General features: G+C 41.4%; 1 protein-coding gene across 2 annotated transcripts; it reads left to right on the forward strand.

Moving 5' to 3' along the window:
- The first annotated feature begins 4,991 nt into the window (after positions 1-4,991).
- AKAP4 (A-kinase anchoring protein 4) lies at positions 4,992-15,234 on the forward strand. Of its 2 annotated transcripts, none has more exons than XM_017514243.2 (6): positions 4,992-5,308; positions 7,517-7,612; positions 8,672-8,722; positions 9,153-9,254; positions 11,618-13,714; positions 14,912-15,234. In XM_017514243.2, exons 1-6 carry the CDS (start codon positions 5,282-5,284, stop codon positions 15,065-15,067), a joined length of 2,529 nt encoding a protein of 842 aa, XP_017369732.1. In that variant the 5' UTR covers positions 4,992-5,281; the 3' UTR covers positions 15,068-15,234. The 2 variants fall into 2 exon arrangements, with proteins under 2 accessions (XP_017369732.1, XP_037589302.1); XM_037733374.1 differs by having other exon boundaries at positions 12,029-13,714.
- Positions 15,235-25,107: the final 9,873 nt, after the last annotated feature.

Raw genomic sequence — 25,107 nt, forward strand, 5'->3', positions numbered from 1 at the left:
CTTGTTGCCCAGGCTGGAGTGCAATGGCACCATCTCAGCTCACCGCAACTCTGCCTCCCGGGTTCAAGCAATTCTCCTGCCTCAGCCTCCCGAGTAGCTGGGATTAGAGGCTCGTGCCGCCACGCCCTGCTAATTTTGTATTTTTAGCAGAGACAGCGGTTCTCCATGTTGGTCAGGCTGGTCTTGAACTTCCGACCTCAGGTGATCCACCCACACTCAGCCTTCCAGAGTGCTGGGATTAGAGACGTGAGCCACCCCGCCCGACCAAATTATTTTTTTTCCTTTTGAAACAGTGTTGCTCTGTCGCCCACGCTGGAGTGCAGTGGCGCCATCTTGGTTCACTGCAACCTCCACCTCCCAGTTTCAACCGATTCTTCCACCTAAGCCTTCCCAGTAGCTGGGATTACAGGCGCCCGCCATTACGCCCAGCTAATTTTTGTATTTTCAGTAGAGACGGTTTTGCCATGCTGGCCAAGGGGGTCTCAAATTCCTGAGCTCAGGCAATCCGCCCGCCTTGCCCTTCCAAAGTGCTGAGATTACAGGCGTGAGCCACCGCGCCCCGTCTGAAGTAATTTTTAAAGGTTATTTTGCCAGATGCTCCAAACAAGTTTGTTGGTTTGACTGGAAGGAAATAAACTAATTAAAAGCTAGTTCCCTCAGCCAGTTTTCCACCCACATCTCCAGCCTGACACAGGATACATTTCTATATTTATAATATATAATCAATATATAAGGCAAAAAGCTCTGTCACGACTGACAATACACGTTGTACCTTTAACAAGCCACAGACGGACTGGAACAAAAGCTATTAGCAGAAAGTTCTCCACCAATCGGAAACTGAAAGAAAACAATACAAAACCAAACCAATCAAAATACAGATAACGGACAGGAGAGGGGACTAACCGCCTCAGCCTAACTGCCTCAGAATAACGGCCACAGCATTTTCCTCAACGGAAAAGCACCTCAGAATAACCGATACCAGAGGCGGCTGGGCTGACCCCACCACTCTCACCAGCAGGGGGAGATCACGAATCAGTGCTTTTTTTTTTTTTTTTTCTTTTCCAGTCAGACTTGAAACCACCAGATGGGGCCAGAAGATCAGAATAGGTATCTTTCTACTTTTTCTCAGGGAATTTCTCTTTTGGATGTCCAGATCCTGAAAGAAAGAAAAGGCATACTAACCTACATACACACGCCCCCCCCCACCCCTAAGACAATGGAAGTGGCCAGTGCCTACCTAGTCCCCCCCACACACACACCAGTCACGTGGCCTCTGCGCTCCAGCTACTCATTTATATTTAAAGTGGTAGGCATTTCATAATGCTGTGCATGAATTAAATGAGATAATGCATGTAATACACAGTACCAGGCAAATTCTCAGCCACTATTTCAGACCCGCAGAATGAGAAACTGAAGCCCTCCAGGTAATTCTGATGCACGCTAAAGTGTGACAATTATTGCTCAGGTCCCATTTTTGTTATCTTCATAGTTTTTTTCTAGCCAAATGAAAACTGAGAGTGTATTTAAAGTGTTGAATCGCACTATTATTCACAAGAATAGTGAAGAAGCCTGACCACTCAGATAGCTAACCAAGATTTTTGGTCATGTTTACAGATCCCATGATGCTGTGATTTCTGAATTATGTTTCCTGCCCTAAAAATTCCAAAAACTTGTGTCTCGATCCCAGCTGTGTGTCCAGTATTGTGGTGGATGCAATGAAAAAGAAATAGAAAACCTTCTAGGCTTGCAATGTAGGTGATCTAGGAATAGGAAAAGGTAATAAACTCTACAAGGCCAGATTTAGTAAATGTCAAATGAATTATCCTGACAATAAACAAATGTTCTAGGAAATCAGGGGAAGGAAATTTCATAATTATAAAAGGGAAGAACCTGACCATAAATAACCACTGCCAAGCCAAGCCCATCCCTCAAAATTACCCATAAGTCATTTTCTACCACAAGGTTATGGAACAGAACTTTAGCTGCCTAATTAAGCCCCTGCCTATAAAAGAACCCCCAACATACCTAAGACTCCACTTATCGTTAGCAGTTGGCCCCTTAAATTTTTTATAATGTTTATAGCCTTTAAAAGTCCTTTATTTTCCACCTCCACTCCTCCAATCACTCATAGGAAAGGACAAATATGTACAATTCAGACAAAACACAGATACTTGACAGAAGAAATTATGCAGACTATTGCCAAAATGTTCAAAATGACTAATTTTTCCCTTTAGTATGTTTGTATGAAGCTGCTCTAAATGTCATTGCACTCTCATGGCAGGAAAACAGTTCAGGAGAAAAAGAAATGGTGTTCCCAGTTATATTGATCCACAGTAAATGATGTCTGATGATCACTGGCATCACTGCCCATTTTCTAAATGGTCATTGTGTCATCACATAAAAGGTAGGCTAAATCTGAGGCTGGAAGATACCCAGCAAGATTACCAGAAAGATGGTGATTTCATGAAGGCTGATGGCCCACTTCATTTAATTTCCTTTTGTCATTATTCATGGTAATTATATTATAAACACAGGTCCCATTTTTATCATCTTCATAGTTTTTTCCTAGCCAAATGAAAACTGAGAGTGTATTTAAAGTGTTGATTTGCACTATTATTCACAAGTTTGTGTGAAAGAGGAGATGTTTGGGTAGAATAAACAAGGTTACAAAATAGACAATAGAAAAAAATTATGACCAAGGCTTTTCTGTTTAATATCTCTATATTTGACTCTTAAAGGCTAACCTAAGTGCAGACTATTTACACACATTCACACACTAATAAAATATATTCCTTACTTTGACTATTTGAACATCCTTTATACCTCACCCACCTCCCAGCCCCTCTACTCAATACAGAACAATTTGGGAGTCTCATTAAGAGAAAGAAGACGCAGTAAATGTACTGTGACCTGTGACTGAGCCAGGTCTGCCTTGATTCTTCCCTTACATTTTCCTCATTGGTTTCACATCCAAATGCTGATCTTACCTGCTCCTGGTTAGCCTCCAGAATGACAGGATTCAGGTGCCCTGGGAGAGTGCTCTAATCATCCATAGTAGTTCTCTCTTTGTCATTTGGGGATTACTAAGACATTTTCCAGGCATGAATCATGGTTGTTCCTTTCTGGGCTGGGAGACACAGAGTTTTGTGTTTGTTTGTTTGTTTTGTTTTGTTTTTAATCTCTCAGAGATATGATTTCTTATACTTGGAGAATATGTAAACATTTTCTTCCTTTGCTTCATATTCCACAGAGATGAGCCAGACACAGAAGCTCCAACTTTGTCTTTAATCATCAAAAGTTGCCCCTTGACAAAAGGATGGTATAGGAAAAAGCAGTGACGTTTTATGCATTTTAGCTGATCACCATTGACAAAGACCCTCTTCATGATCAAACTTTAGTCAGGCTTCTCTGAGCCCATTTCTCAACTAGGCCTCAACTTCAGCCTATAAGCACTGCAACTTTCAGCACAATTTCATCCACTCTCTCCTGGACACATACACACACTATGAGACTTGAACAAACACTAGCATAGTTTCTATCAGCTCAAGGCCATTTCCCTAGGATGACAATCCCAGCCCCCTTAAAATGTCTTCCTGAGACATTTCAATGCTGCCAAAAGGCCATTTCCCTGGGATGACATTCCCAACCCCCACCCCCTTTTTTTAAATTGTACTTTAGGTTCTGGGGTACATATGCAGATCATGTAGGATTGTTGAATAGGTACATACACGGCAAGGTGGTTTCCTGCCTTCATCCCCCATCACCTATATCTGATATTTCTCCCCACGTTATCCCTCCCCACCCTCCCCACCCTCCTCACCCACTGCTGTCCCTCCCCTAGCCCCCTACAACTGACCGCAGTACTTGATGCTCCCCTCCTTGTGTCCACGTGTTCTAACTGTTCAACACCTGCCTATGAGTGAGAACATGTGGTGTTTTATTTTCTGTCGCGTCACTTTCCCAGGCCCCCTTAAAATGCCTTCCTGAGACAGTTCAATGCTGCCAAAAGAATTTACTGTTTGTTCAGGCCAAAACCTGACTACAGGCCCTGTAGTCTTTCTTTCTGTCTCTAATTCTTTCTCTCTTCATTTAAGATGCATCTTCTACAATCCAGGACTGTCTTTCTCAACAACCTGGAAGCCATCCCTTTGTAATGTAATGATCAAGAAAAACAGGATCCATGTCTCCCTGTCTCTATGGGAAGGTAAGAGCTTAACTTTCTTTTCTTTTCTTATTGTTTTTTTTTTTTTTATTTTACTTTCTTTGTTTATTTCATTTCTTTTTTCATAGTTTATTTCATTTCTTTTTTTATAGTTCTTAATTACATTTTTCTTTATAAACCTGATATTGTGAACATAGGAAGCCTAACTTTAATAAGCACCCGTTAGCAAGCACAGATGCCCCAATACATTGACCAAGTTCACCCCCACTCAATGTCCTTCAGTACCTTTCCTTAGCACACCTTGCCTTTTGTTTCAGTGGAGTTGAGATCTATTCATCACAAGCCTTTTTTTTCTAACTCAGTGGTCTGAATAAAATCTGTCTTGCCACCTCTAACAAACTCCTGGCTGTTTCTCTTTAACACCATAAACTAACAGGATCAAAATCATATAGCAGAGTTAGAAGATGCAATATCAGGGGCAACAGGAAAAAGAATAAGTGGAGATAGAACTAAGAATATGAAACTCTTTTAGGGGATCATCTCAACTGATTGTTAATTCAGATGCATATATTTACATGCATGCAGTTATTAAAGTGGAGACGTGGAGAAGAAACAAGGAAAGACAAGATGACACTTTGGCACAGTGAGAGCCATTTGGTTGTGGGATAATGTTTCCAAACTGGGGCTAAACTCAGTGAGATGAGATGAAGGCATCTCAATGTGTAATGAATAATGCTCTAACACATACTGTAGCCAACAAACCAGCACTGGCCAGATGGAAAAGATTAAGTGGAGCTTAAGTCTTTTCATGGCCTAAGGAGTCTGCAAAGGATAGATCCTGTCTCAACTAGATCAGCTTTTCTCTGGACTACTTATTTCTCACAGGGAAGGCCTGCTGGACCAGTTAGAGCACACAGAATCCTTAGAGCCCTCCAACATTGTGCTGTCACTGTTCTCTGTAGAAACTGTGATGTCATCAAGAAGTAGCTCTGGTACCAGCTGGCAGTCAAGGCTTTAGGAGGGCATGGAGAGTTGAAGAAGAGACCAGCATCTTGAGGCAGACTGGAATAATCATCGCAGCATCCAAATCGACAAGAAAACATCATTCAAGGGTCCTACATGATGGCGTGCTTTGATACTACAATGGTAGGGACATCTGACTTCTTTTTGACTAGCTAAGGGGACATCTTAATGGTGAGGTGAAACTAGAGAATCTGCTAAGGCAACCTCCAAGTTTCTATTTTCATACTTTTATTTGAGATACCCAGAAAAGACTTGGGTCAAGATTTCTCTGTTTCTATGTAAATCTAAAGATCTCTTGCCACATAACTCTGATTCTCTAGTGGGGATATGATTACATTGTTCTGGAGGTCTAGCAAGAAATAAAAAGAGAAGGGATATCTTGACAGACTGTGAGCTGGAGAAAATGTGAGAAAAATGTGTGTACCCTCACAGAGATAACAGAAAAAGTTTGTCCCATAGCAGACAGCCTGATGTGCTTTTGATGGGAATAGGTTACTGAGTTTGCCAACATGCCCACCTTTGGTCAGGTTGCTATGGTTTCAGGCATTGTGACCCAACAAACCCTGTTGCCACACCCCATGGTCAAAGGCAGCAGGGGAAAGCCTGGGCCCTCAGTCTGGCTCAACAGCTGACAGGGGTGGCAGCCAGCTGCAGGTGCCCAAAAACTTGGCGCTTCTCAGTTCCATCTAAAGGGGCACATCTCCCTTCTGGGTAGCACATTTTCAGCCCAACGTCTAAAAGAACTTCATCATCAAGGTAATGAGTTCATAAATTTTATTTCTCACAGTTCTTTTGGACTTGGACTTAGGCTGTATCTGAATCACATAAGGGACTCTATGCTTCCACCTTTTTTTAGTAGGCTAATGTTCTCTATGTAGCTCTTGGGAAAAAAAGAAACTCGCTCGTCTGAGTGTGTAGGAGTCTTTTCCTATAACTTTTTCAAGGTTTCACAGAAATTCCTGAAGGAAGAATTCAAGAAGATCTTGGTTGGAGGCAGGGATGGTAAAGAGCAGGAATGTAGTATTATCATATGAAAAGATAGCCATTAGAGAATAGCTATTATTAATATGTTGTGGGGGAATAGAGAAGGGGTGGAAGGGAAGAAGGAGGAAGGAAGAATGAGAAAGAGAGGGAGGGGGAAGAAAGGGGAGGGGGAGAGAGGGAAGGAGAGGGGAAAGGGAGGGAGGAGAGGGGAAAGGGAGTGAGGAGAGGGGAGAGGGAGGGAGGAGAGGGGAAGGGGAGACTGGAGATGGGGGAAAGTAGGGAGGGGAGGGGGGAAGAGAGGAGAGGGGAGGAAGGAGAGAGGGAAGGGGAGGGGCACAAGGGAGGGTAGAGAGGGGAGGGTGGCAGGGGGAATTCAATAGCCCTCTAATACTTGGCAAAAAGATTTCTCTTGTTAAATTTTAAAAAGAAATCAAATTCAAGCTCCAGATACCAAGACAAGTCTACTCAGCAATTAACTGTGAGTTCTGAGCATAAATCTCATGTCTTACATAGCAAAAATCAGTCACTGGCTTCTGTCATTTCCTTTTCACTTTTAATTCCAGACTGGATTGGGAGGTGGTGGGGGGGGTGGTAGTGGAAGGAAGTTGGTAGAGATTATTTTTTCTTTCTAAAATAAATTAAACTTGATTCTATTGTATCAGGGTCTGGTCTTCCCTCTGATTGCTGTCTTTTGGTGTTATATTTATGGCTATTAGACTGGGTTTTCTCAGCATTCAGAATCTTGTTCTATATGTTGAAATTATATATGTTGTTTTAATAAAAGGGCTATTTATTTACTGCTATTGACTTTAGTCTTTTCCAATGGCTTTGAGTGATGTGTTACAGATATTTATCTAATTTCACTTTTTTTAGTGTAACAGGAAAGACTGGTTGAACTGGAGTTAGCTAGAATTAAGTTAGATTGGGGAGAGTGAGCTGGGGTTTTTTGAAGGTACTCAAAAGTGGGTAAAGAAATGTGGAGATCAAAGAGATTTAGTTAGTAGAGTTGGGTAGAAGTAAATCACTCTAAATGTAATCGCTAAAGTCACTAGATTTCCTTTTAAATTTGATTCCCAGATTATCATACTGTCATGATTCCAAATACTTGGTGTGGGGAGTCTAAATTAAAGGAGACTATGGATTTCGCTAAAAGATCATTATCCCGAGCATCAAATTCAAACATTTTAATGTGTCCCCTATTGCTCACTTCACCAGTTCCTAGCCTAAACCTATATATGAAACGCAGAAATAGGTTTCAGAACCCCCTCCAGAGATTCTTATCCAAACTGACCCAGCTTCCAAAAACCATATATAAGAATTTCAGTTTTCTTTTCTTTCTCTTTCCAGATGTCTGATGATATTGACTGGTTACGCAGCTGCAGGAGTGTGTGCAAGGTAGACCTCTACAAACCAGCAGGACAGCAAGATCAGGACCGGAAAGTGGTAAGATAGAAAATGACTCCTGCCGAGGAGTAGGAAAAATTGGCATATGGGTATAGATATCCTGGGGCCCAAACTAAACTAATGGACGATGATACCATGACTTCTCCAAGCAGCCAAGCTCAACAAGGTCTGTCAGGGGCCAGCATGCTCATACATCACAGAGATAAAAATCAAGGGAGGGGCAGGGTGAGGTGTGATGTAAAGGACCTGGGGAGGGGAGGCGGGGGAGGAGCCAGAGGGGAGAGAGGAGTGGTGGTTGCCTAGCAACCAGCCCCTGTTAGTTAAGCCTGTTAAGTCATAATAATATTGCCTAGGTAACAGTGTTACCTTAGCATCCCTCAGGAGGGCAAAATGCTTCATGGTCTGTTTCCCAAACTTCAAGTAATTACATAGGGCTTCACATTTTTTTATCATGTTCAAATGCCACACATACTATTATTTAATTAATATGTATTTTTACAATGTTTTAAAAATTGACTTACATTTTTAAAATGACAATCATGCTAAGAAATATTATCCATAATATCCAAGGTTTGATGTTCTAGTATATATTCTCCCTAACACACAATAAAAATACACCTATTAAATGCAGAAATGTTTATCCACATACTACTTAAACTATTCTAGATCACTGATAATAAAGTAAATTTTGAGAAACACTAGTGTAGTGGCAAGTGCCCTAAACTGGAAGCCAGGAAAATTGAGTTCTAATACATGCTCCACCTTTTTGTGTCAGTTGGGCAAGTCATTTCTCTTCTTAGTTTTCTCAATTAATATATGTGGATATTGTACCTTGGGCCTTGCTCTGACAGGTTGGTATTCTCATTGAAGAAATGTACTAATGCCGAGATTCTGTCTGCCTAACAATAATCACAGTATTAACATTTATTGGGTACTTACTCTGTGCCAGGCAATCCGCTTTTACCTGCTTTCCCTACAGTATCTCAGTTAATCCTCACAAGAACCCTATGAGGTAGGTGCTATTATCATCTCCAAGAAAGAGAAATTATGTCCCTTTCTCAAGAGGTTTTCTAAATTCACTCTCCTAATTTGATGCAGGTATGCTTTGTTGATGTGTCCACCCTGAATGTAGAAGATAAAGACTGCAAGGTGCGTATTCTCTGCTCAGAGTCAGAATGGGTGGGAAATTGCTGAGAAGGGTTATCAGCGAAGTATGAAGAATGGAAAGTGTTGGGGGAGTGAGGGGAAAGGTGGAGGGGATTCAGAGGGAAATCCAGCAGTCTCATGAGCCCAAGATCCCTGGTCTGAATTTACTGTCACTCTTGCTAACAAGTCTCATTTTAGAAGCCATTTAAGTTGCTGGTAGGGTTGAAAGAGATGACACATGGAAGGTAGTATGTCTGAAAAGTTGTTTTTTATTTATTCATTTTTTAAAAAACACATTCGAAGGATGATGAATATGGTTCTTGAGATTAATAGCTTTGTGAGCATCTTCAGAGAGGGGAGTGGTAATTTGTGGAGGGAGCTTCGTCTCATTCTTCAAAGCAACTGTGTAAGATCTCACCCTTAAACTCCATAGGATGCTGCTGGTTCCAGCTCAGAAGGCAACTTAAGCCTCGGAAATCTAGAAGAAAAAGAGATTATCGTGATCAAGGACACTGAGAAGAAAGACCAGTCTAAGGTACACATAGCCTCTGAGATTCCACCACTTCTAATTCTCAGCTCAATGATGAGTCTGAGGACTCTGGGTCAGACATGGTAAGACAAGTATTGTCAAACAGGCTCATCAATTTGAATACTATGACATTCTAGAGAGCACAGACCTAAGTTCAAGGCCACAGTAAGTTCAATTCCCAGGTACTTAATAATGACACTAATCACAGAGGATCAGAATGCCCTCTCTTGATTTCCAGCTACCCATCCAATCGGAATCATACAAGACTATTTGCAATCTTTGCTGGCTGGTAATAGATCTGGGTGCCCCACATTGCCCAGCATCCAACAAGGAAGAAAGAGGAATTGGAGCAGAGGCAATCCATAACCACCAAGAATTTGAGTGCCTCGTCCTTACCCTGTTGTTTAAGAGATTACCTAGCCTGTTGAGTAGCTTAAAGTTAGAAACAACTAGTCTTGCATGCCACTATCACATACAGACTCCTTTTGGTTTTGTGTAAGTATCCAAAATTATACCTGTTAGGCTCCTGGCTTGTGGAGGGCACTAGAGCACACAAGAAGTCACCCTCACATGCATACAAGACTGGAGTGGCTGGTATTAGGACAGGGTATTAGACTTTGGTGCAAAGGAGTCAAATGTTTCTTGTTCTGTATCTCTAGGCTCATATTATACCAAAACATAATTTCTGGCCCCAGACTCCTTTGGAGCGAAAGGAGTGGCCCCCAAGGAATGAAAAACAAGTTTACATTACAGTATCCAAAGAATTTTCAGTTTACTTGGGTATGGCCAACTCAATTTTGGAGTCTTAAGAAAGGGATAAATTATACCTGGCATTAATTTTTGAAAAAGCAGCCCATATTTCCTATATACAATGCAGAGCTCCTTGATTATAACATTCAGTGAAAAGAGAGGAGATGAAGCAATAGAAGGAGCAGAGAGCTCGGTAGTTAGTGTTGAGTGGAATATGTGTTTATAGTACATGTACACATATCTGGACATGGGTATACACAGTCACAGACATAGAAATACACATATAAATTTATACAAAATGATACACACATCAATGTATACATTTATAAATATAAAAAATTTATATTTATACAAGCCATGATAAATACATGCTTGGCTACATTTGATATTGACACACACAAGCATAACAAGCATAACATAAACAATGACACACATATACAAAGATATACAAAGTCATACAGAGTCAGATGAAGTGACAGGCCCACACATGACACACATAAGCACCCTTATTATACAATACATGAAAATACATTCATACACATTACATGCATAAGGTTTGATCAAAACACAGTAACCATACAGACTCAAGTATTGGTATACACACTTACAAATATACATATCTATGTAAAGACGTATATGGTCATACACAGTCATGCTGATATACACACAAACTTACACAAAGTGACACATATTTACTAATGCACTTGTTTGTATGCATTGATACATACACTGTTGACACAAATGCAATAACTCACCTACTCACACACATACTCAAATGCCAGGGTATGTATAACATTGACACACACATTGTCAAGCACTGACATAACACAAATATAGCATAAATTGATGCCCAATTTCTGAACATATATAGTCATTATACAATCATCTGTTTATACATGTTCATATTTTAACATACACATATCAATATATTAAAATTATATCTATTATATTAGTGAATTTGTATGTTAATATGTGAATTTATGCTTTAACATACGTAAATGCATTTATAACTGCATGATACATACTAGTGAATTTATCTTATACACATATATGCAGATTACTCAAACTGACACTTGCTCATTTACATATTCAGAGACACACTGACATAGACACTCATATTTTGACATTCACGTGTACAAATATGCATACTAACATGCACAGTTCAGCCTATACAGTAGACATATACAATAGGTTATGATGTCAACACATTATTATACATGCTTACACATAGTCACACATCTGCACACACACACAGAGGCACATTTTCATACACTAACAATACAGAATGGCACATTCTCACATGTATTGAGATATTCACACATGCATATATACATATTTCCATGCATATATACACACACATATTCATATGAATATTCACATATTCATATGAATTGGCAGACATATATTGATAACACTTGTATAAAGTATACACGTGTATAGTCTGAACTTTTGTTGCTGCCACTTCTGCATTAATTGTGTATTAATGGATATAACTGGATGTTATGTTCCCACACAAACTCTAAAAGTTCAAATCCCTAATCTGGTGCATCTTCTAAATAAAATAATGGAAAGAAGTCGCCTACCCAAACTCTTATGGATAGGTCTTCTTCTTCTTTTAGACGGAGGGATCTGTGTGCCTTTTCAAACAAGCTTCCTCTGATCCCATAAGTGTCCTCAACTGGCTTCTCAGTGATCTCCAAAAGTATGCCTTGGGTTTCCAACATGCACTGAGCCCCTCAACTTCTAGCTGTAAACATAAAGTAGGAGACACAGAGGACGGATGTAACAGATCATCCTCTGGGAACTGCTACAGTGTCTATGCCAATCAAGTGAACACAGATTTCCTGAACAGACCTCAAAACCTACAGCTAGAGATGGCAGCAGCTAAAAACACCAACAATAATCAAAGTCCTTCAGCTACTTCAGCCAAATCTCTTAGCACTCAGAGAGCAGTCATTTCCCCTGATGGCGAATGTTCTTTGGATGACCTTTCCTTCTACACCAACCGACTATCTTCTCTGGTAATCCAGATGGCCCGTAAGGAAATCAAAGATAAGTTGGAAGGTAGAAGCAAATGCCTTCATCATTCAATTGTTCCATCCCCTACTGTGAGCAAGATTGCTTCTGAAATGGCCCACGAAGCTATGGAACTGACTGCTGCAGAAATGTGTGGCACTGGGGAGGAGGGCAAGGAAGGTGGCCAGAAAAGCTTTCTATATAGTGAATTATGCAACAAGAACAAAAGTGGAGACAAACAGATATGCCAGAGAGATAGCAAAGAATTTGCAGATTCCATCAGCAAGGGACTTATGGTTTATGCAAATCAGGTGGCATCTGACATGATGTTCTCCGTCATGAAGACCTTGAAAGTGCACAGCTCTGGGAAGCCAATTCCAGCATGTGTGGTCCTGAAGAGGGTGCTGCTAAAGCATACCAAGGAAATTGTGTCTGATTTGATTGATTCCTGCATGAAGAACCTGCATAATATTACTGGGGTCCTGATGACTGACTCAGACTTTGTCTCGGCTGTGAAGAGAAATCTGTTCAACCATGGGAGACAAAATGCTGCAGACATCATGGAGGCCATGCTGAGGCGCTTGGTCAGTGCCCTTATTGGTGAGAAGAAGGAGACTAAATCTCAGAGTCTGTCATATGCAACTTTAAAAGCTGGGTCCCATGATCCCAAATGCGATAACCAGAGTCTTGAACTCTCAGCCATGAAAGCTGAAATGAAAGGGAAGGACAAATGCAAAATGAAATCAGACCCATGCAAGCCACTGACTAGTGCTGAGAAAGTCGGAGAACACATCCTCAAGGAGGGCCTGACCATGTGGAACCAAAAGCAAGGAAACCCATGTAAGATCGCTACCAAAGTATGCTGCAATAAAGATGAGAAAAGAGAAACGATCAGTGCTTCCACAGATTCACTGGCCAAGGACCTGATTGTCTCTGCCCTTAAGCTGATCCAGTACCATCTGACCCAGCAGGCTAGGGGCAAAGATACATGTGAAGAAGACTGTCCTGATTCCACCACTGGCTATATGGCTCAGAGTACTCAATATGAGAAGTGTGGAGGTGGCCAAAGTGCCAAAGCATTTTCAGTGAAACATCTAGAATCTCACGGAGCCCCTGGACCATCCACTTGTCTAAAGGAGAACCAACACATAGACTCCCAGAAAATGGACATGTCAAACATCGTTCTAATGCTGATTCAGAAACTGCTTAATGAGAGCTCCAACTGTGAGGATCCATGCGAAGGTGAGAACAAGCGTTCAGAGCCTAAGGTAAACAAAGCAACTTCCATGTCCAAGAGACCTGACAAAGGAGAAGAACAATGCCAGGACCATCAAGAATTTGACTTTATCAGTGGGATGAAGCAAGTGAACCGGCATTTTATAGATCAACTGGTAGAATCTGTGATGAAGCTCTGCCTTATCATGGCTAAGTATAGCAAAAATGGGGCAGCCCTCGCTGAGTTGGAAGAACAAGTAGCCTCAACAAGTAAGCCCACTTTCAGGGGCACCAGATGCACTCACAATGATGCAATGCCACAGAACTATCATGACTCTCCTGGACATGAAGTAATTGTCAATAATCAGTGTTCTACAAGTAACTTGCAAAAGCAGCTCCGTGCTGTCCTGCAGTGGATCGCAGCCTCCCAGTTTAACGTGCCCATGCTCTACTTCATGGGAGATGATGATGGACAACTGGAAAAGGTAAGTAATGCATCTAAGGCACAAGAAGAAAGTTGGAATGGGCAGAGGCAGGGAGGCAGCACTGTACTTAGAGCCCAAGATCATTCCAGTTTCAAGTCTATTCTTTACCATGTGCTTCATGAATTGCTTTCACCTCATAAAAAGACACAAAAATAGTGAACCACTAGCTAAGTGGACATCTCAAGGTCTGTGCATTTCCACCAAGAAGAGGAGAGTGAGATGAACGCATTTCATCAGTGACCCTTTTGACAAACTAGTGAAACATCATTGGGGAATGATTGTTAAGTCTCATGTTTTGAGTTAAGATCCCCCCAAGTACTCTAGAGAGGAGGGGAAAGAAAAGGAAAATGGGGTTCCTCCCTCCCTCTTGAGGTGTTGGAAGTATCAGGGACTAATTTTGTGTTTGACCTACCAGAAACAGTTTGAAACTAGTCTCTTATTATTTTCCCTATGTTCCTCCCCCAAACTCATGGGTCCTGCAAGTGCCCTGAGAATCTTTTCTCCTTAAATTTTATGTCCTAGGTGCCTCACTTGCATCACCCTAGTCCTGGCCGTGCTCCTCGGATTCCATGGAGGCCAGCATTCATACGTTCATACACATGTACATTCGCTCTCTCTCTCTCTCTCTCTCTCTCTCTCTCTCTCTCTCACACACACACACACACACACACACACACACACACCCTGACAGCTGGGTTTCCTGCATTAGATGGATTCCAGAAACAACAAATACTTAACCAAGTTATTTTCAGTCCACGAGCCAAGGCCAGACAATCTTCCCTACTCCAAGTCTCATGCTTTTTTAGGGAGGTGGGGGAATGGCAACCCCCAAACCTTGACCTAGCAATCAGCACAGACTAACTGAAGGGTCCAGCATGTGGTGAGAAGTATTTAATGAACACAACTAATTTCAGAGTTTGTTTTTGAAGCTCAAAAAAAAAAATATCTTTGGCATTTAGATCTATGTCATTAGAGAAGGTTCAAGGAAAAAGGAAAGCTGTGTCAGCAGCCTCTAGTCCTGTATCTATGACATGCTGTATTCTAATCCTAGAATCATGGGTGGGAAGGTGGTGGATGTAGGTGAAGAAGTTAGGGGTTGAGGGGGTTGGGTGGTAGAAGGGTGTTAGTTCACTTTGTCCGCAGGTCTTTCCTCCAAAAAGCATCATGCAACTCACACTAGCTCTGTTTTCCCCACAGCTTCCTCAGGTTTCAGCTAAAGCAGCAGAAAAGGGGTACAGTGTTGGAGGTCTTCTTCAAGAGGTCATGAAGTTCGCCAAAGAATGGCAACTGGATGAAGCTGTGGGAAACGTGGCTAGGAAACAGTTGCTGGACTGGCTGCTCACTAACCTGTGAACTGACAACTTCCTTGACTCCTCTTCATCTTAGTCCCCCTAGCAGCATTCCATCCCAGCCAGAGCACCTCCACCATGAGGCCAGCCAACTGCACAATACCCAACTGTATTTCCCAATACACTTGAGCAGTTCCCTGGGCATGTAAGAGGTGTCAACAAACTGGGCAAAAGCATGAATAAAAAAAAAATTAAAAAAAAAAAACTGTATCATTGTTTTTTTTGATCAGCTATTTCCAAGGCAAGGGAAGGGAATTGGTCCATTTTCCAAAAATGGGGATACAGTGTTGAACTTGTATTCAGATCTCACCATGTGTTATTTTCTGAGCACCGAAGACACAGGGATATAACCCATGTCAAGGTCCCTAAGTAATCTGGTGTGTCCAAATAATCTCAATTCACAGTCTGTTTTAGAGTTTTCCCACCTGTGGTCTTCCTATTTCTCCCTGACCTGCACAACTAACTTGATAATCCCCTTTCTAATCCCAAGGATACAGCTTTCTTGGTTTAGTTGAAGAAACTCTATACCCATTACACTGCCTTGCTACACACACACCCTTCAAAAGTGTTCACTGCACATATCTAAATACTAACCAGAACCACAATGGGATCTGATCCTCTCCCGTGTGTGAATAAAGAAAGCTTCCTTATAAGGAATTTTCTTCAATTGATGAGATTTCCTTGTCTTCTTCCAGTCTGAAAGAAAAGTTTTCCAAGAACATAAACCTCTAGGTTGGGTAAATTTTGGGGCGGGGGGGGGACCCAATCTCCCAGTGTCTTCTCTGGGAATAACAGTAAGTTCCCAGATTTGTTCTGTGTGTCCTATAAGTCAATTGTAGTGCTAGCATTCATTGGAAATCAGATCAAGAAAGTGGTTTCAACCCTGCGGCCCTTGTTACCTAGTTTGCTGTATGCTCTCACAGCATGTTTTGGCAATCTTGAGGCGTTGTGGCTTAGTAGAACAAGCACAGGATGAGGTGTCCTTCTGGACTCAACAGTCAAAGCTTTGCCTCTTACTAGTCACGTGGCCTTAGGCAATCCTGCAGACTGAGCCTGTTCATCTGTAAAATGTAGCTAAAAATTACCCTTACATTGTTTATAGGTTAAACTAGAGGTATCCATGTGATGGTGTTTTGCACAGGGTGAATTTTCTTACAAATGTAGATATGTAAATGATATGTGACTCTCAATGCCAGCCCTAACACAGTTATGAGTGCTCTCTTGATATATTTTAGAACTGAAAGCATATCCTCTGAGTATAGGACCCAGAGAGACACTTTTTGGGGGAAGTTAAGAGGCACACAGGCAAACTTTGCCAACTACTTCACAATGCCTGACCCAGTCAGATAGAAGTAAAGCAGGCTTCTTCAAAGCAGGACCTTTAAAACGCTCCAGACAGGCTGGAAGCTCATGGAGCCTTTTTCAGTCTCACCCCACCCCATGAAAATCTTTGTAGTTAAGCCATCATAGATCTTTCTCTTTGCCCTTGAAGAAAATCCTTAACAAACAAATCTTGAGTCCCAGGGCTACATTTCTAATGACTCAGTCCTCCCTGAGCACAGCTGGGTCCCATAGCAGTTTACTTCCTTGATTAATTTGGCTCTTACCTTGCTCCTGATTTTTATTATGAGGCAGCCTTGGGGATTCCTTAAAACATGGAAATAGAGCAAAGGAACTTACATGTTCTGGTAAATGAAAGGGGTTGGGGCAAGATGGTCTCTCAGGGCCTTTCCAGCTCTGACGTTTGAGAATTATACGAACAAGTTTCTTTTCCATAATTTCTCAGGGAAACTTATGTGGATGGAGTAAGTTCAGGGTGAGGAAACTTGATTTTTGCCAGAGCTAACTGACATATTCCAGCACAGAAAGGAATGCTTTGGGCCACAAGGACCCTGACAAGGGTCTGGCAGAGCTCAATAGCCCTTGGGGTTTATTCCTGGAGAATAAGACCCTGGCCTTTGACCTTTCTAAATGAAGAAGTAATCCCAGGCATCCCAGTAGCAATGTGGCCGTGCTCAATGCCAGCAGTTGGAAACGGACAAGGACTTCTGCTGAGCTAAGAGTCCGGCATATAGTAAGAAAGGGGCAAAATGAGCAGAAAAGGATATCACGATTCCTCCTGGCAGGTGGTACAATTGGCTTAATATTAACAGTTTCAGTGTCTCTGATATCAGGCTTCCATATCAAAACAAAGTTATAAGCAGAACTTGTCTGGGAGGTTATTACAAGGCCAGGACTAGGCTGGAATGAGGTGAGAGAGGTACTTGCCTCAGAGATCAAAAAACTCCATAATCAAATACTATATTAATAACTAAAAATTAATACCAAAAAATCATGATGTACAAAATTTCAAAACTTTTTATACACAGCATCAGTAACAGAGCTATGCCAAGCCATAATGGAGCCTGAGAAAAAAGGAAAAATTAATTTGTAAGACTGATTTCATGGGAGTAATATTAGAGAAACAGGAGCCTAAGAGAGCCAGGGTGACCTCATTTTAAAATCAGCTCCATCTTAAAACTAGCGAGACACATCTCTTGCCAGTCACAGCCCATGGTCAAAAGATGTTTATGGCTGAGGAAACAGCTTAATAATACCTGTAAGAATGAATGCCCATGACAGCAGAATGTCCAGATGTCCCAATATCACATAACAATATCTGCTTTTAAGTTGATTATAGTCATGCCTTGATGTGCTTACACACTAAAATGCCAAGAATAGTTTTCTTTACATCAGCAAAATAAATTGTCAGGCTGTTAGCCCACCCACACGTAGACATAATTCAGTTTTTACATGGATAATAAGACTGCTACATAAGAAAACTTAAAGGTAAGGCATTCCTCCTCTTGCTTTCTGAGGACGCCCTACTCTGTAACTGAGCAGCGTTCAATAAACTGTCTCTTTTCACTGCACTCTACGACTTGCCTTGAATTCCTTCCTGCATGAGATCCAAGAAACCTCTCTTGGGGTCTGGATCAGGACCTCTTTTTCTGAAAACAGTAACAATTTCTGGGAGATTGCCAAGGCAGCATTTAGAGAATGTGTTGCCCTTAAAGCCTATATCAGTATAAAAAAAGAAACAGTGACGTCCTGCCTAAAGAACTTAAAATCTTTAAAGTAAAATAAGATCCAGGCTTAAACTAAAATCCAGTGTAAACCCAAATCCAGGTTTGCTTCATGTCAAATAACAAAAGATTAGAAAAGGGGAAATAAAATTTGAAAAAATGAAGAAGACCAAACAGGGAAAGCAAAGTTTTGCTTAAGTCTTAAGAAATCAGAAATCAGAGATGGGGTTGGGGAGGGTAGGTGTTACAGTGCTTTCTCTCTTGTTTAACATGATAAGAGATGTTTCCCCAAAAAACCTCATATTAGATTTATTCTGGGTAAAAACAGGAACCACACAAGATTGCTCGTGTTACAATTCTACCTTAAAACAATGCTAATAATGAAAGAAGAAAAATAAACAAAAAGTAGAAATATAGGAGCGATAGAAATAAAAATGCCACTTTTGCAAATGGTATATTTGTACATCAGTGAAAATAAAATCCCAAATACCAACGGCAATGAAGGAGTTTTGCAAAGATATTACCAGGAGATACTGGTGAGCTGTAAGAATTTGCCATCAATTAAAACAGGTCCAGCTGCTTTCTCTCCAGTGACTCAGAGACATGTAAAAAGTTCACTGTTTTTCCCAAGCCAAAGCCTCTGTGGTGTCAGAACATAAAATAAATCTAAAAGAATCTGTTGAATTCCTATATCCTAAGGCCACCCTGCCAGAAAGAGGAGTCTACTTACAATTGTGACAGTAATATTAAACATTTGGGCATTAAAGGAGGCAAGAAATGACATTTACCCAGCATTTATTGAGTACCAAACACTACTCAGTGCTTTAATGCTTTCAAAAACCTTGTGAAATAGTTTCTTACTAGCTGCGTTTTATGGATGAGAAATTAGCAAATCAGGCTTTTTGCAAGGTCATCTAACCAGTTAGTGGGAGAATTGGGATTCAAATCCAGGTTTGCCTCATGTCAAATTCTATCACACTGTCTTCCCATTAACCCAGATCCATGCTTATTAAAGAACAAACAATAAAACATGAATGAGAAAAAATAAAGGAAAACAGATGAATAGTAAAAACAGACCATGCTCTTGACTGATAAAACTAAATTCAACAAAACAGCACTCTCTAATTCAACATATAGGTCTTATATAGCACTAATTCAAATATTTATGGGATAGTTTCAGTGTCTCTTTCAAGATATTTATTAATTGCAAAGGGAAAAGTAGTAATTTCACAATGGAGAAACCTGTTAGTCACATCTTAATTAGATGGCCAAGGCCAATATCACCAGGAAAGACATAATGATATCATGTATCTCCTGATACAATGTGATAAGAAGGGCATATCGCTTCTGTGGCATTCTTGTAAAAAACACATAACCCTAATCTAATCATGAGAAACCATCAGACAAACCCAAATTGCAGGACATTCTACATAATACCTAGACAGAATTGACTGCAAAGGTCTCAAGGGAACACTTTAGGGTGATAATAATGTTCTATATATCTTGAGAGAGGCAATATTTAACACAGGGGTCTATGTTTCTCAAGACTCATTAACCTGTATGCTGAGAATCAGTGAAATTTATTCTATCTAAATTATATCTCAATAAAGTTATTTTTAAACTGTTTAAACTTACAAAGTATCTAGAAGGAAAAAAAATTCCCTTTCCAGTGCTAAAAGTTTCTTTGCTATCCTGCGTCTTTCCAGAAACTTTCAAATTTAGCGAGTCTTTCTGACTTTGGCCTCTGAGCAACCCTTACCTTACATCTCTCCTTCCTGCTACATCCACTTGTCTATGGTGGCCCAGAGTAGGACCTTGGAAGTCCCCTCTTCATGAGGACTTCCCTCCCAAAACCTAGCTACATATCCAAGGTGAGAAGGTCTCTAGCTTAACTCCTTCTTGTCATGAAAGTCACCGCCCCAGAAGAGCCCTCCTCCTTTCACTACCTTATCTCCCATAGTTACTTTGTATCACATTGCCCTGTTTAATTTTTATTGCTCTGATGCATACCTTTTATTGTTATTTACTTCCTTACTGATTGTCCTCTTCCATAAAATGGTAACGTCAGGAACACAGGGACCTGTCTGTCTTGCTCACCACTGTACCCTCAGTGCCCAGCACAATGCCTGGCACACATTAGCCATTCAATAAATGTTTACTGAATAAATAACAATCCATCTATTTCAGTGTCTTCTGGTGAGGAAAAATAATATTGAATATGGGAAATCAGAAAATTTGTCATTAACCATGGTCATCTCACTTCCTGTAGCCAAGTCTTAGTTTCCTTACCTCAAAAATTGGAATTCTAACCAATAATCTTTTATACCTACCTCTTTAGAAGTGTTATGTACATCAAAAGAGGCGATTATGTTTGAAAATATACCTAAATGTGCCAATTAAAGCTTCAATATGCTTGGGTATGGTGGCTGAGGCCTGTAATCATAGCACTCTGGGAGGCCGAGACAGGTGGATCACTTGAACTCAGGAGTTCGACACCAGCCAAGAAAACATGGTAAAACCCCATCTATATAAATACAAAATTTAGTCAGGCACAGTGGCACTTGCCTGTAGTCCCAGTTACTTAGAAGGCTGAGGTGGGAGGATCACCTGGGCCTGGGATGTTGAGGCTACAGTGAGCTAAGATTGAGCCATTGCACTCCAACCTGGGTGAAAAGACCTTTCTTGAAAAAAAAGAGCTTTGATACAAAATAATAATAACAATAATAATAATGTCTAACATTTGTTGAGCTTTTACTGTGGGTCAGGCATTCTTCTAAGTGCTTTTCAGTAGTATATCATGTAATCCTCCCAAAAGCCATATAAGGTAGGTATTACTGTTATCTCATTTTGCAGATGAGGTGATGGAGGAATGGAAAGGCTGAGTAACTTGCCTAAGGTCACAGAGCTAGGAAGTGGGTAGAGCTGGGATTCAAAAACACAGATAGGCTTCAAAGCTTCCACTCTATACTACTTCACAGAACACCAGGACCTTGTGCATAACATCATATATCAGGACAAATACTGGCATAGTTCAGGTAACACTGACAGAATGGAGTAGGAACATCTAGGAGGTGACAGGAACCTCTGGAGTAGAGTGGGTGGTTGGCTGGGAAGAATCCACACTGGTGGACAGGCACAGGTTTTCAAAGGATATTACTGGCATAGACCATAGCCCAGAAGAAGGCCGAATGCTGTCTTAAGGAATTTGTCATCCCCCAAAGCAAGCCAACACAGTTCCTGGGACTCACAGAGCAGACAATATCCCCAAGGAGAAGGATACGTAATGTTCAAAATGCAGCCTCACAGAAAAAGTATGGAGTTTGCATTTGCTCCCAGGACTCAGGGCTGCTCCTTGTTGAGGATTGAGGGGAACCAGAGCAAAAGACAGACTGGCACCCGTGCACCCTGTCAGGAGAAAAGGACAGTCCCTGATGGTATCCAACCAGTGCATGCCAGAATATGTGAGGTAGAAGGAAAGGAGGGGTTACAGACAGTTGGGGTGATCAGGGAACTTGCCAATCAGTAGGAAAGGATTTCAACATTTGAATAGCTGTGGGGCTGTGCTGGTGCCTCAAGTCTGAAATGCCATTCCCAGGGTAGAAGATTTTTACTTTCTCTTATCTTCCTCAAGCCTCAGGGCCTGGCTAAGAATTGAATTTTGGGTAACACCTGGGGCGAGCCCAACTGAAGAAAAGGTAGAAACCCACGCAGTTCCAGCCACACTTGATCACACTGTCTTATAATGTCTTGTTTTCATGTCAGCCTTTCCACCAGGCTACAATTAACTTGTAATAAATGAACAGATAAGGGCCTGCCACCTACTAGGCAGCCAGCCAATCAATGTTTGCTGAGTAACAGCTAGCTGTGTGCTGAGCCAGGCCCTCTGCTAGGCTCTTCTTACAAATTGTCGCATCTGATTTTCAAAGCACCTCTGTTTGTAGCCCCAATTCACAACTGAGGAAATAAAGGCACAGAGGATCAGAAACTTGTCCACATCTGGGATGAAGCCTAGGCAAAATGAGGCTGGAGTCTGTACTCTTCACCACCACACTTGACTTGAGTGGCTGGTGGGTGCCCATCCATGTGCAAAACTTCAGAGGTGAATAAAGGTATGGCTTGCTTAGGAATCCAGGAGACATATGGCACCAGAGGAGAGGGTGTGTGAAGGGGAAGTGAAGGGTGACAAAGCTAGAAAAGTCCGTGGGCATCAGATTCCTATGTGGATTCACTGCCAAGTTCAAGGAGAAACCATTTGAAGGGTTTGAGCCTCACAGTTTCAGAGTAAACTTTGTGTTCTGGAGTGCTCACTCAGTCTGCTATGGGAAGGATAGATTGGAGGGAGCCATGTGCTGCTTAACTGTTCTTTACTTCCTTTGCTTATTTCTGTTTTTTCCCTCTCCTTTCATTTTTCCTTTTTAAAATGTCAGGTTCATTGGACTTTACTAAAGGTTAAAAGGATTTCTCCAGAGCTGAACCAACACACCTCTTGGGGGACAGGTGGGGGAGATAAAGGGTGCCCCTTGTGACCTGCTGAAAAACCCCAGCTGTGATGGAGACAGTTGATGAAGGGGAGGGTGGTAGGTTTTCATTTTCCTTCCCTAAGGTTACACTTGGCTTCCACGCCTTTATTTGCCACTGTCACTCCCATCAGATGCCAGAAACAGTAGAAGGCAAACTCCATACTCTCCCCCATCTCCAAATGCCAAAGGGATATATTTTCTATGACCTTGACATGGTTTCACACAGCACTTCCCAAAAGATGATAAATCATCTCCCAGAACTCAGCAGGAGAGGAAAGCAAAATAAAACACCCTGATCTGCTAACTTTCCTCTGGGGGGCTGACAGCATCTGGCTCCCAAAGGCCCTGCTTTTGGAAAAGAAATTTCTGTTGGAGATTTTGGGTGCCTTTGTCAATGAGTCCTGTGGCACAGACTATCTGCTGGAGGGAAGGAGGACTTGCCAGGAGAATCTCCTCTGGCATCAAATGGTCCACTTCTGAACTGATAGAGAAACTTAGTTCTATCCCCATCCTGATGCAAACCCTAACCAGGCACACCTAGAATGACTTGTCGTATCTGTCTATCCTCCTTTGAGTCAAGTTCCCTTCCTACTTCCCTGGTGCTTTCTTCCAGTCTCTTTCAGAGAATCCTCTTTCTCTGACCATCTGATAACTGTTGACCTACTCAGGATCTATCCTTGTGTTGCTCCTCTTCTCACCAGCCCCACTCCCTAGCTGCAGCCACTTTACAGAGGGTAGGTGGACGGGCCTAGCTGCAACATTGCCAAAGAGAACTCGTGCCAGAGTTTGGATCCTGGAGGACGGCAAGGACCATGGTCTGGAGGCAGAGGAGGGTGTGAGATGAAGTTCTTTCAGTGGTGTTTCTTCACTGGGATCCGACAATGTTTAAAATATAGATTCCCAGCCCATCTGTCCCATCCCAAGTCCAGGGAAATTCTCGATTCCTTTGTATGGGGTTGTAAAACAAGCATGTGTATTTTGCAAATATTCAAGTGATGTCATGTTAGTCCATTTTATTTTGAAAAAATTAAAACTTAAGGAAAAGTTGTAACACTAGTGTAATGAGTACCCATATACCCTTCATCTACTTCAACAATTGTTTGTATTTTGCCATCTTGCTTTATCCAGCACACAATTAAAATTGTGTGCATATATATAATAATTATTATATAAAATTATTATTTTGCTGAACCATTTGAAAGTCAGTGTAGACATCATGATATTCAATCCTAAATACTCCAGTGTGTGTCTCCTAGGAGCTAGGACATTCTTCCACATACAATTCATAGTCAATTGTCCTTAAATGTGCTAATAATAGTCTCTATGGCTGTTCCCCTCTGCTCTATCCAATATCCATGCATTGCATTTAGTTATCATGTCCCTTTAATCTCCTTTAATCTAGAAAAGGTCCCAGCCATTTTTTCCCGGTCTTTAATGACATTGTCATTTTTTAAAGAGTCTAGGCCACACGTTTTGCAGAATGTCCAAGAGATTTTGGTCCACAAAGAAGAATGAGAACAGTGAACAGCTTAAAGAACAGCTTGGAGAGGTCATGACCAGTCAGTGAACTGAAGGCCAAATTGGAGAGAGCACCACAGGTTAGGAACTACATGAAAACTGGAAAGCAGTCAGGAGTGAAGTGAGGAAGATTAGTGGCTGGGTAGGCAGGTTGCATGGCTAAAAACATAAGGTCACAGTAGCTATTTGTCCTGTGGCTATAAATACCCAAACATACACACAGTGATTTCTTCCATTCTCTCAACAGTCTCCTGAATCCCAGGGCCTTATAATTGAACTATCTACTGGACATACACAGATATTTCTTAAGCAAACACTATGTGTCAGGCAGTGTTGTAAGCACATTGCATGTATTATCTCATTTAACCTCCACCACAACAAACTCTCCAGGAGGCAGAAACTAGGAATGTCTCTCTTTGAGGGTGAGGAAACTGAAGCACAGAGGGGTGGCAGCTTGTTTGCGGTCAACACAGCTAATAAGTGTTGTTACCAGAATTTGAACTCCAGAGCCTTCACATTTGTAACTTTTATTTTTTAAAGTATTATTCTGTAAAATTGGCTTTTTCCCCTTTTGGTTTACAGTTCTATAAATTTTAACACATGTATATATTCATGTAATTACCATCACAATCAGGATACAGAATATTTCCATCACCCCCAATAAAGTCCTCTGCTGTCCCTTTAAGAGTCATCACCCCACCCCACCTATCGGGAACGTTGCTAATCCGTTTTTTCTCGCGTGACCAACCGGTGGATCAGTTGGGTCTGTTGGGAAGACCGCTTAGCTCAGTTCTCAGTTCTGAGAGCCTTCGTTATGCTAGTTAGGATCAGAAAACGGTCGCAGAGGTCAAGTTCTGAGAGCCTTCGTTATGCTTGTTAGGATCAGAAAACGGTCGCAGAGGTCAACGGTAAACCCTAGAGGTTATAACAGCTCTTTGGGG

This window comes from Cebus imitator, unplaced genomic scaffold, assembly GCF_001604975.1.
Source record: "Cebus imitator isolate Cc_AM_T3 unplaced genomic scaffold, Cebus_imitator-1.0 Scaffold520, whole genome shotgun sequence".
NCBI lineage: Eukaryota > Metazoa > Chordata > Mammalia > Primates > Cebidae > Cebus > Cebus imitator.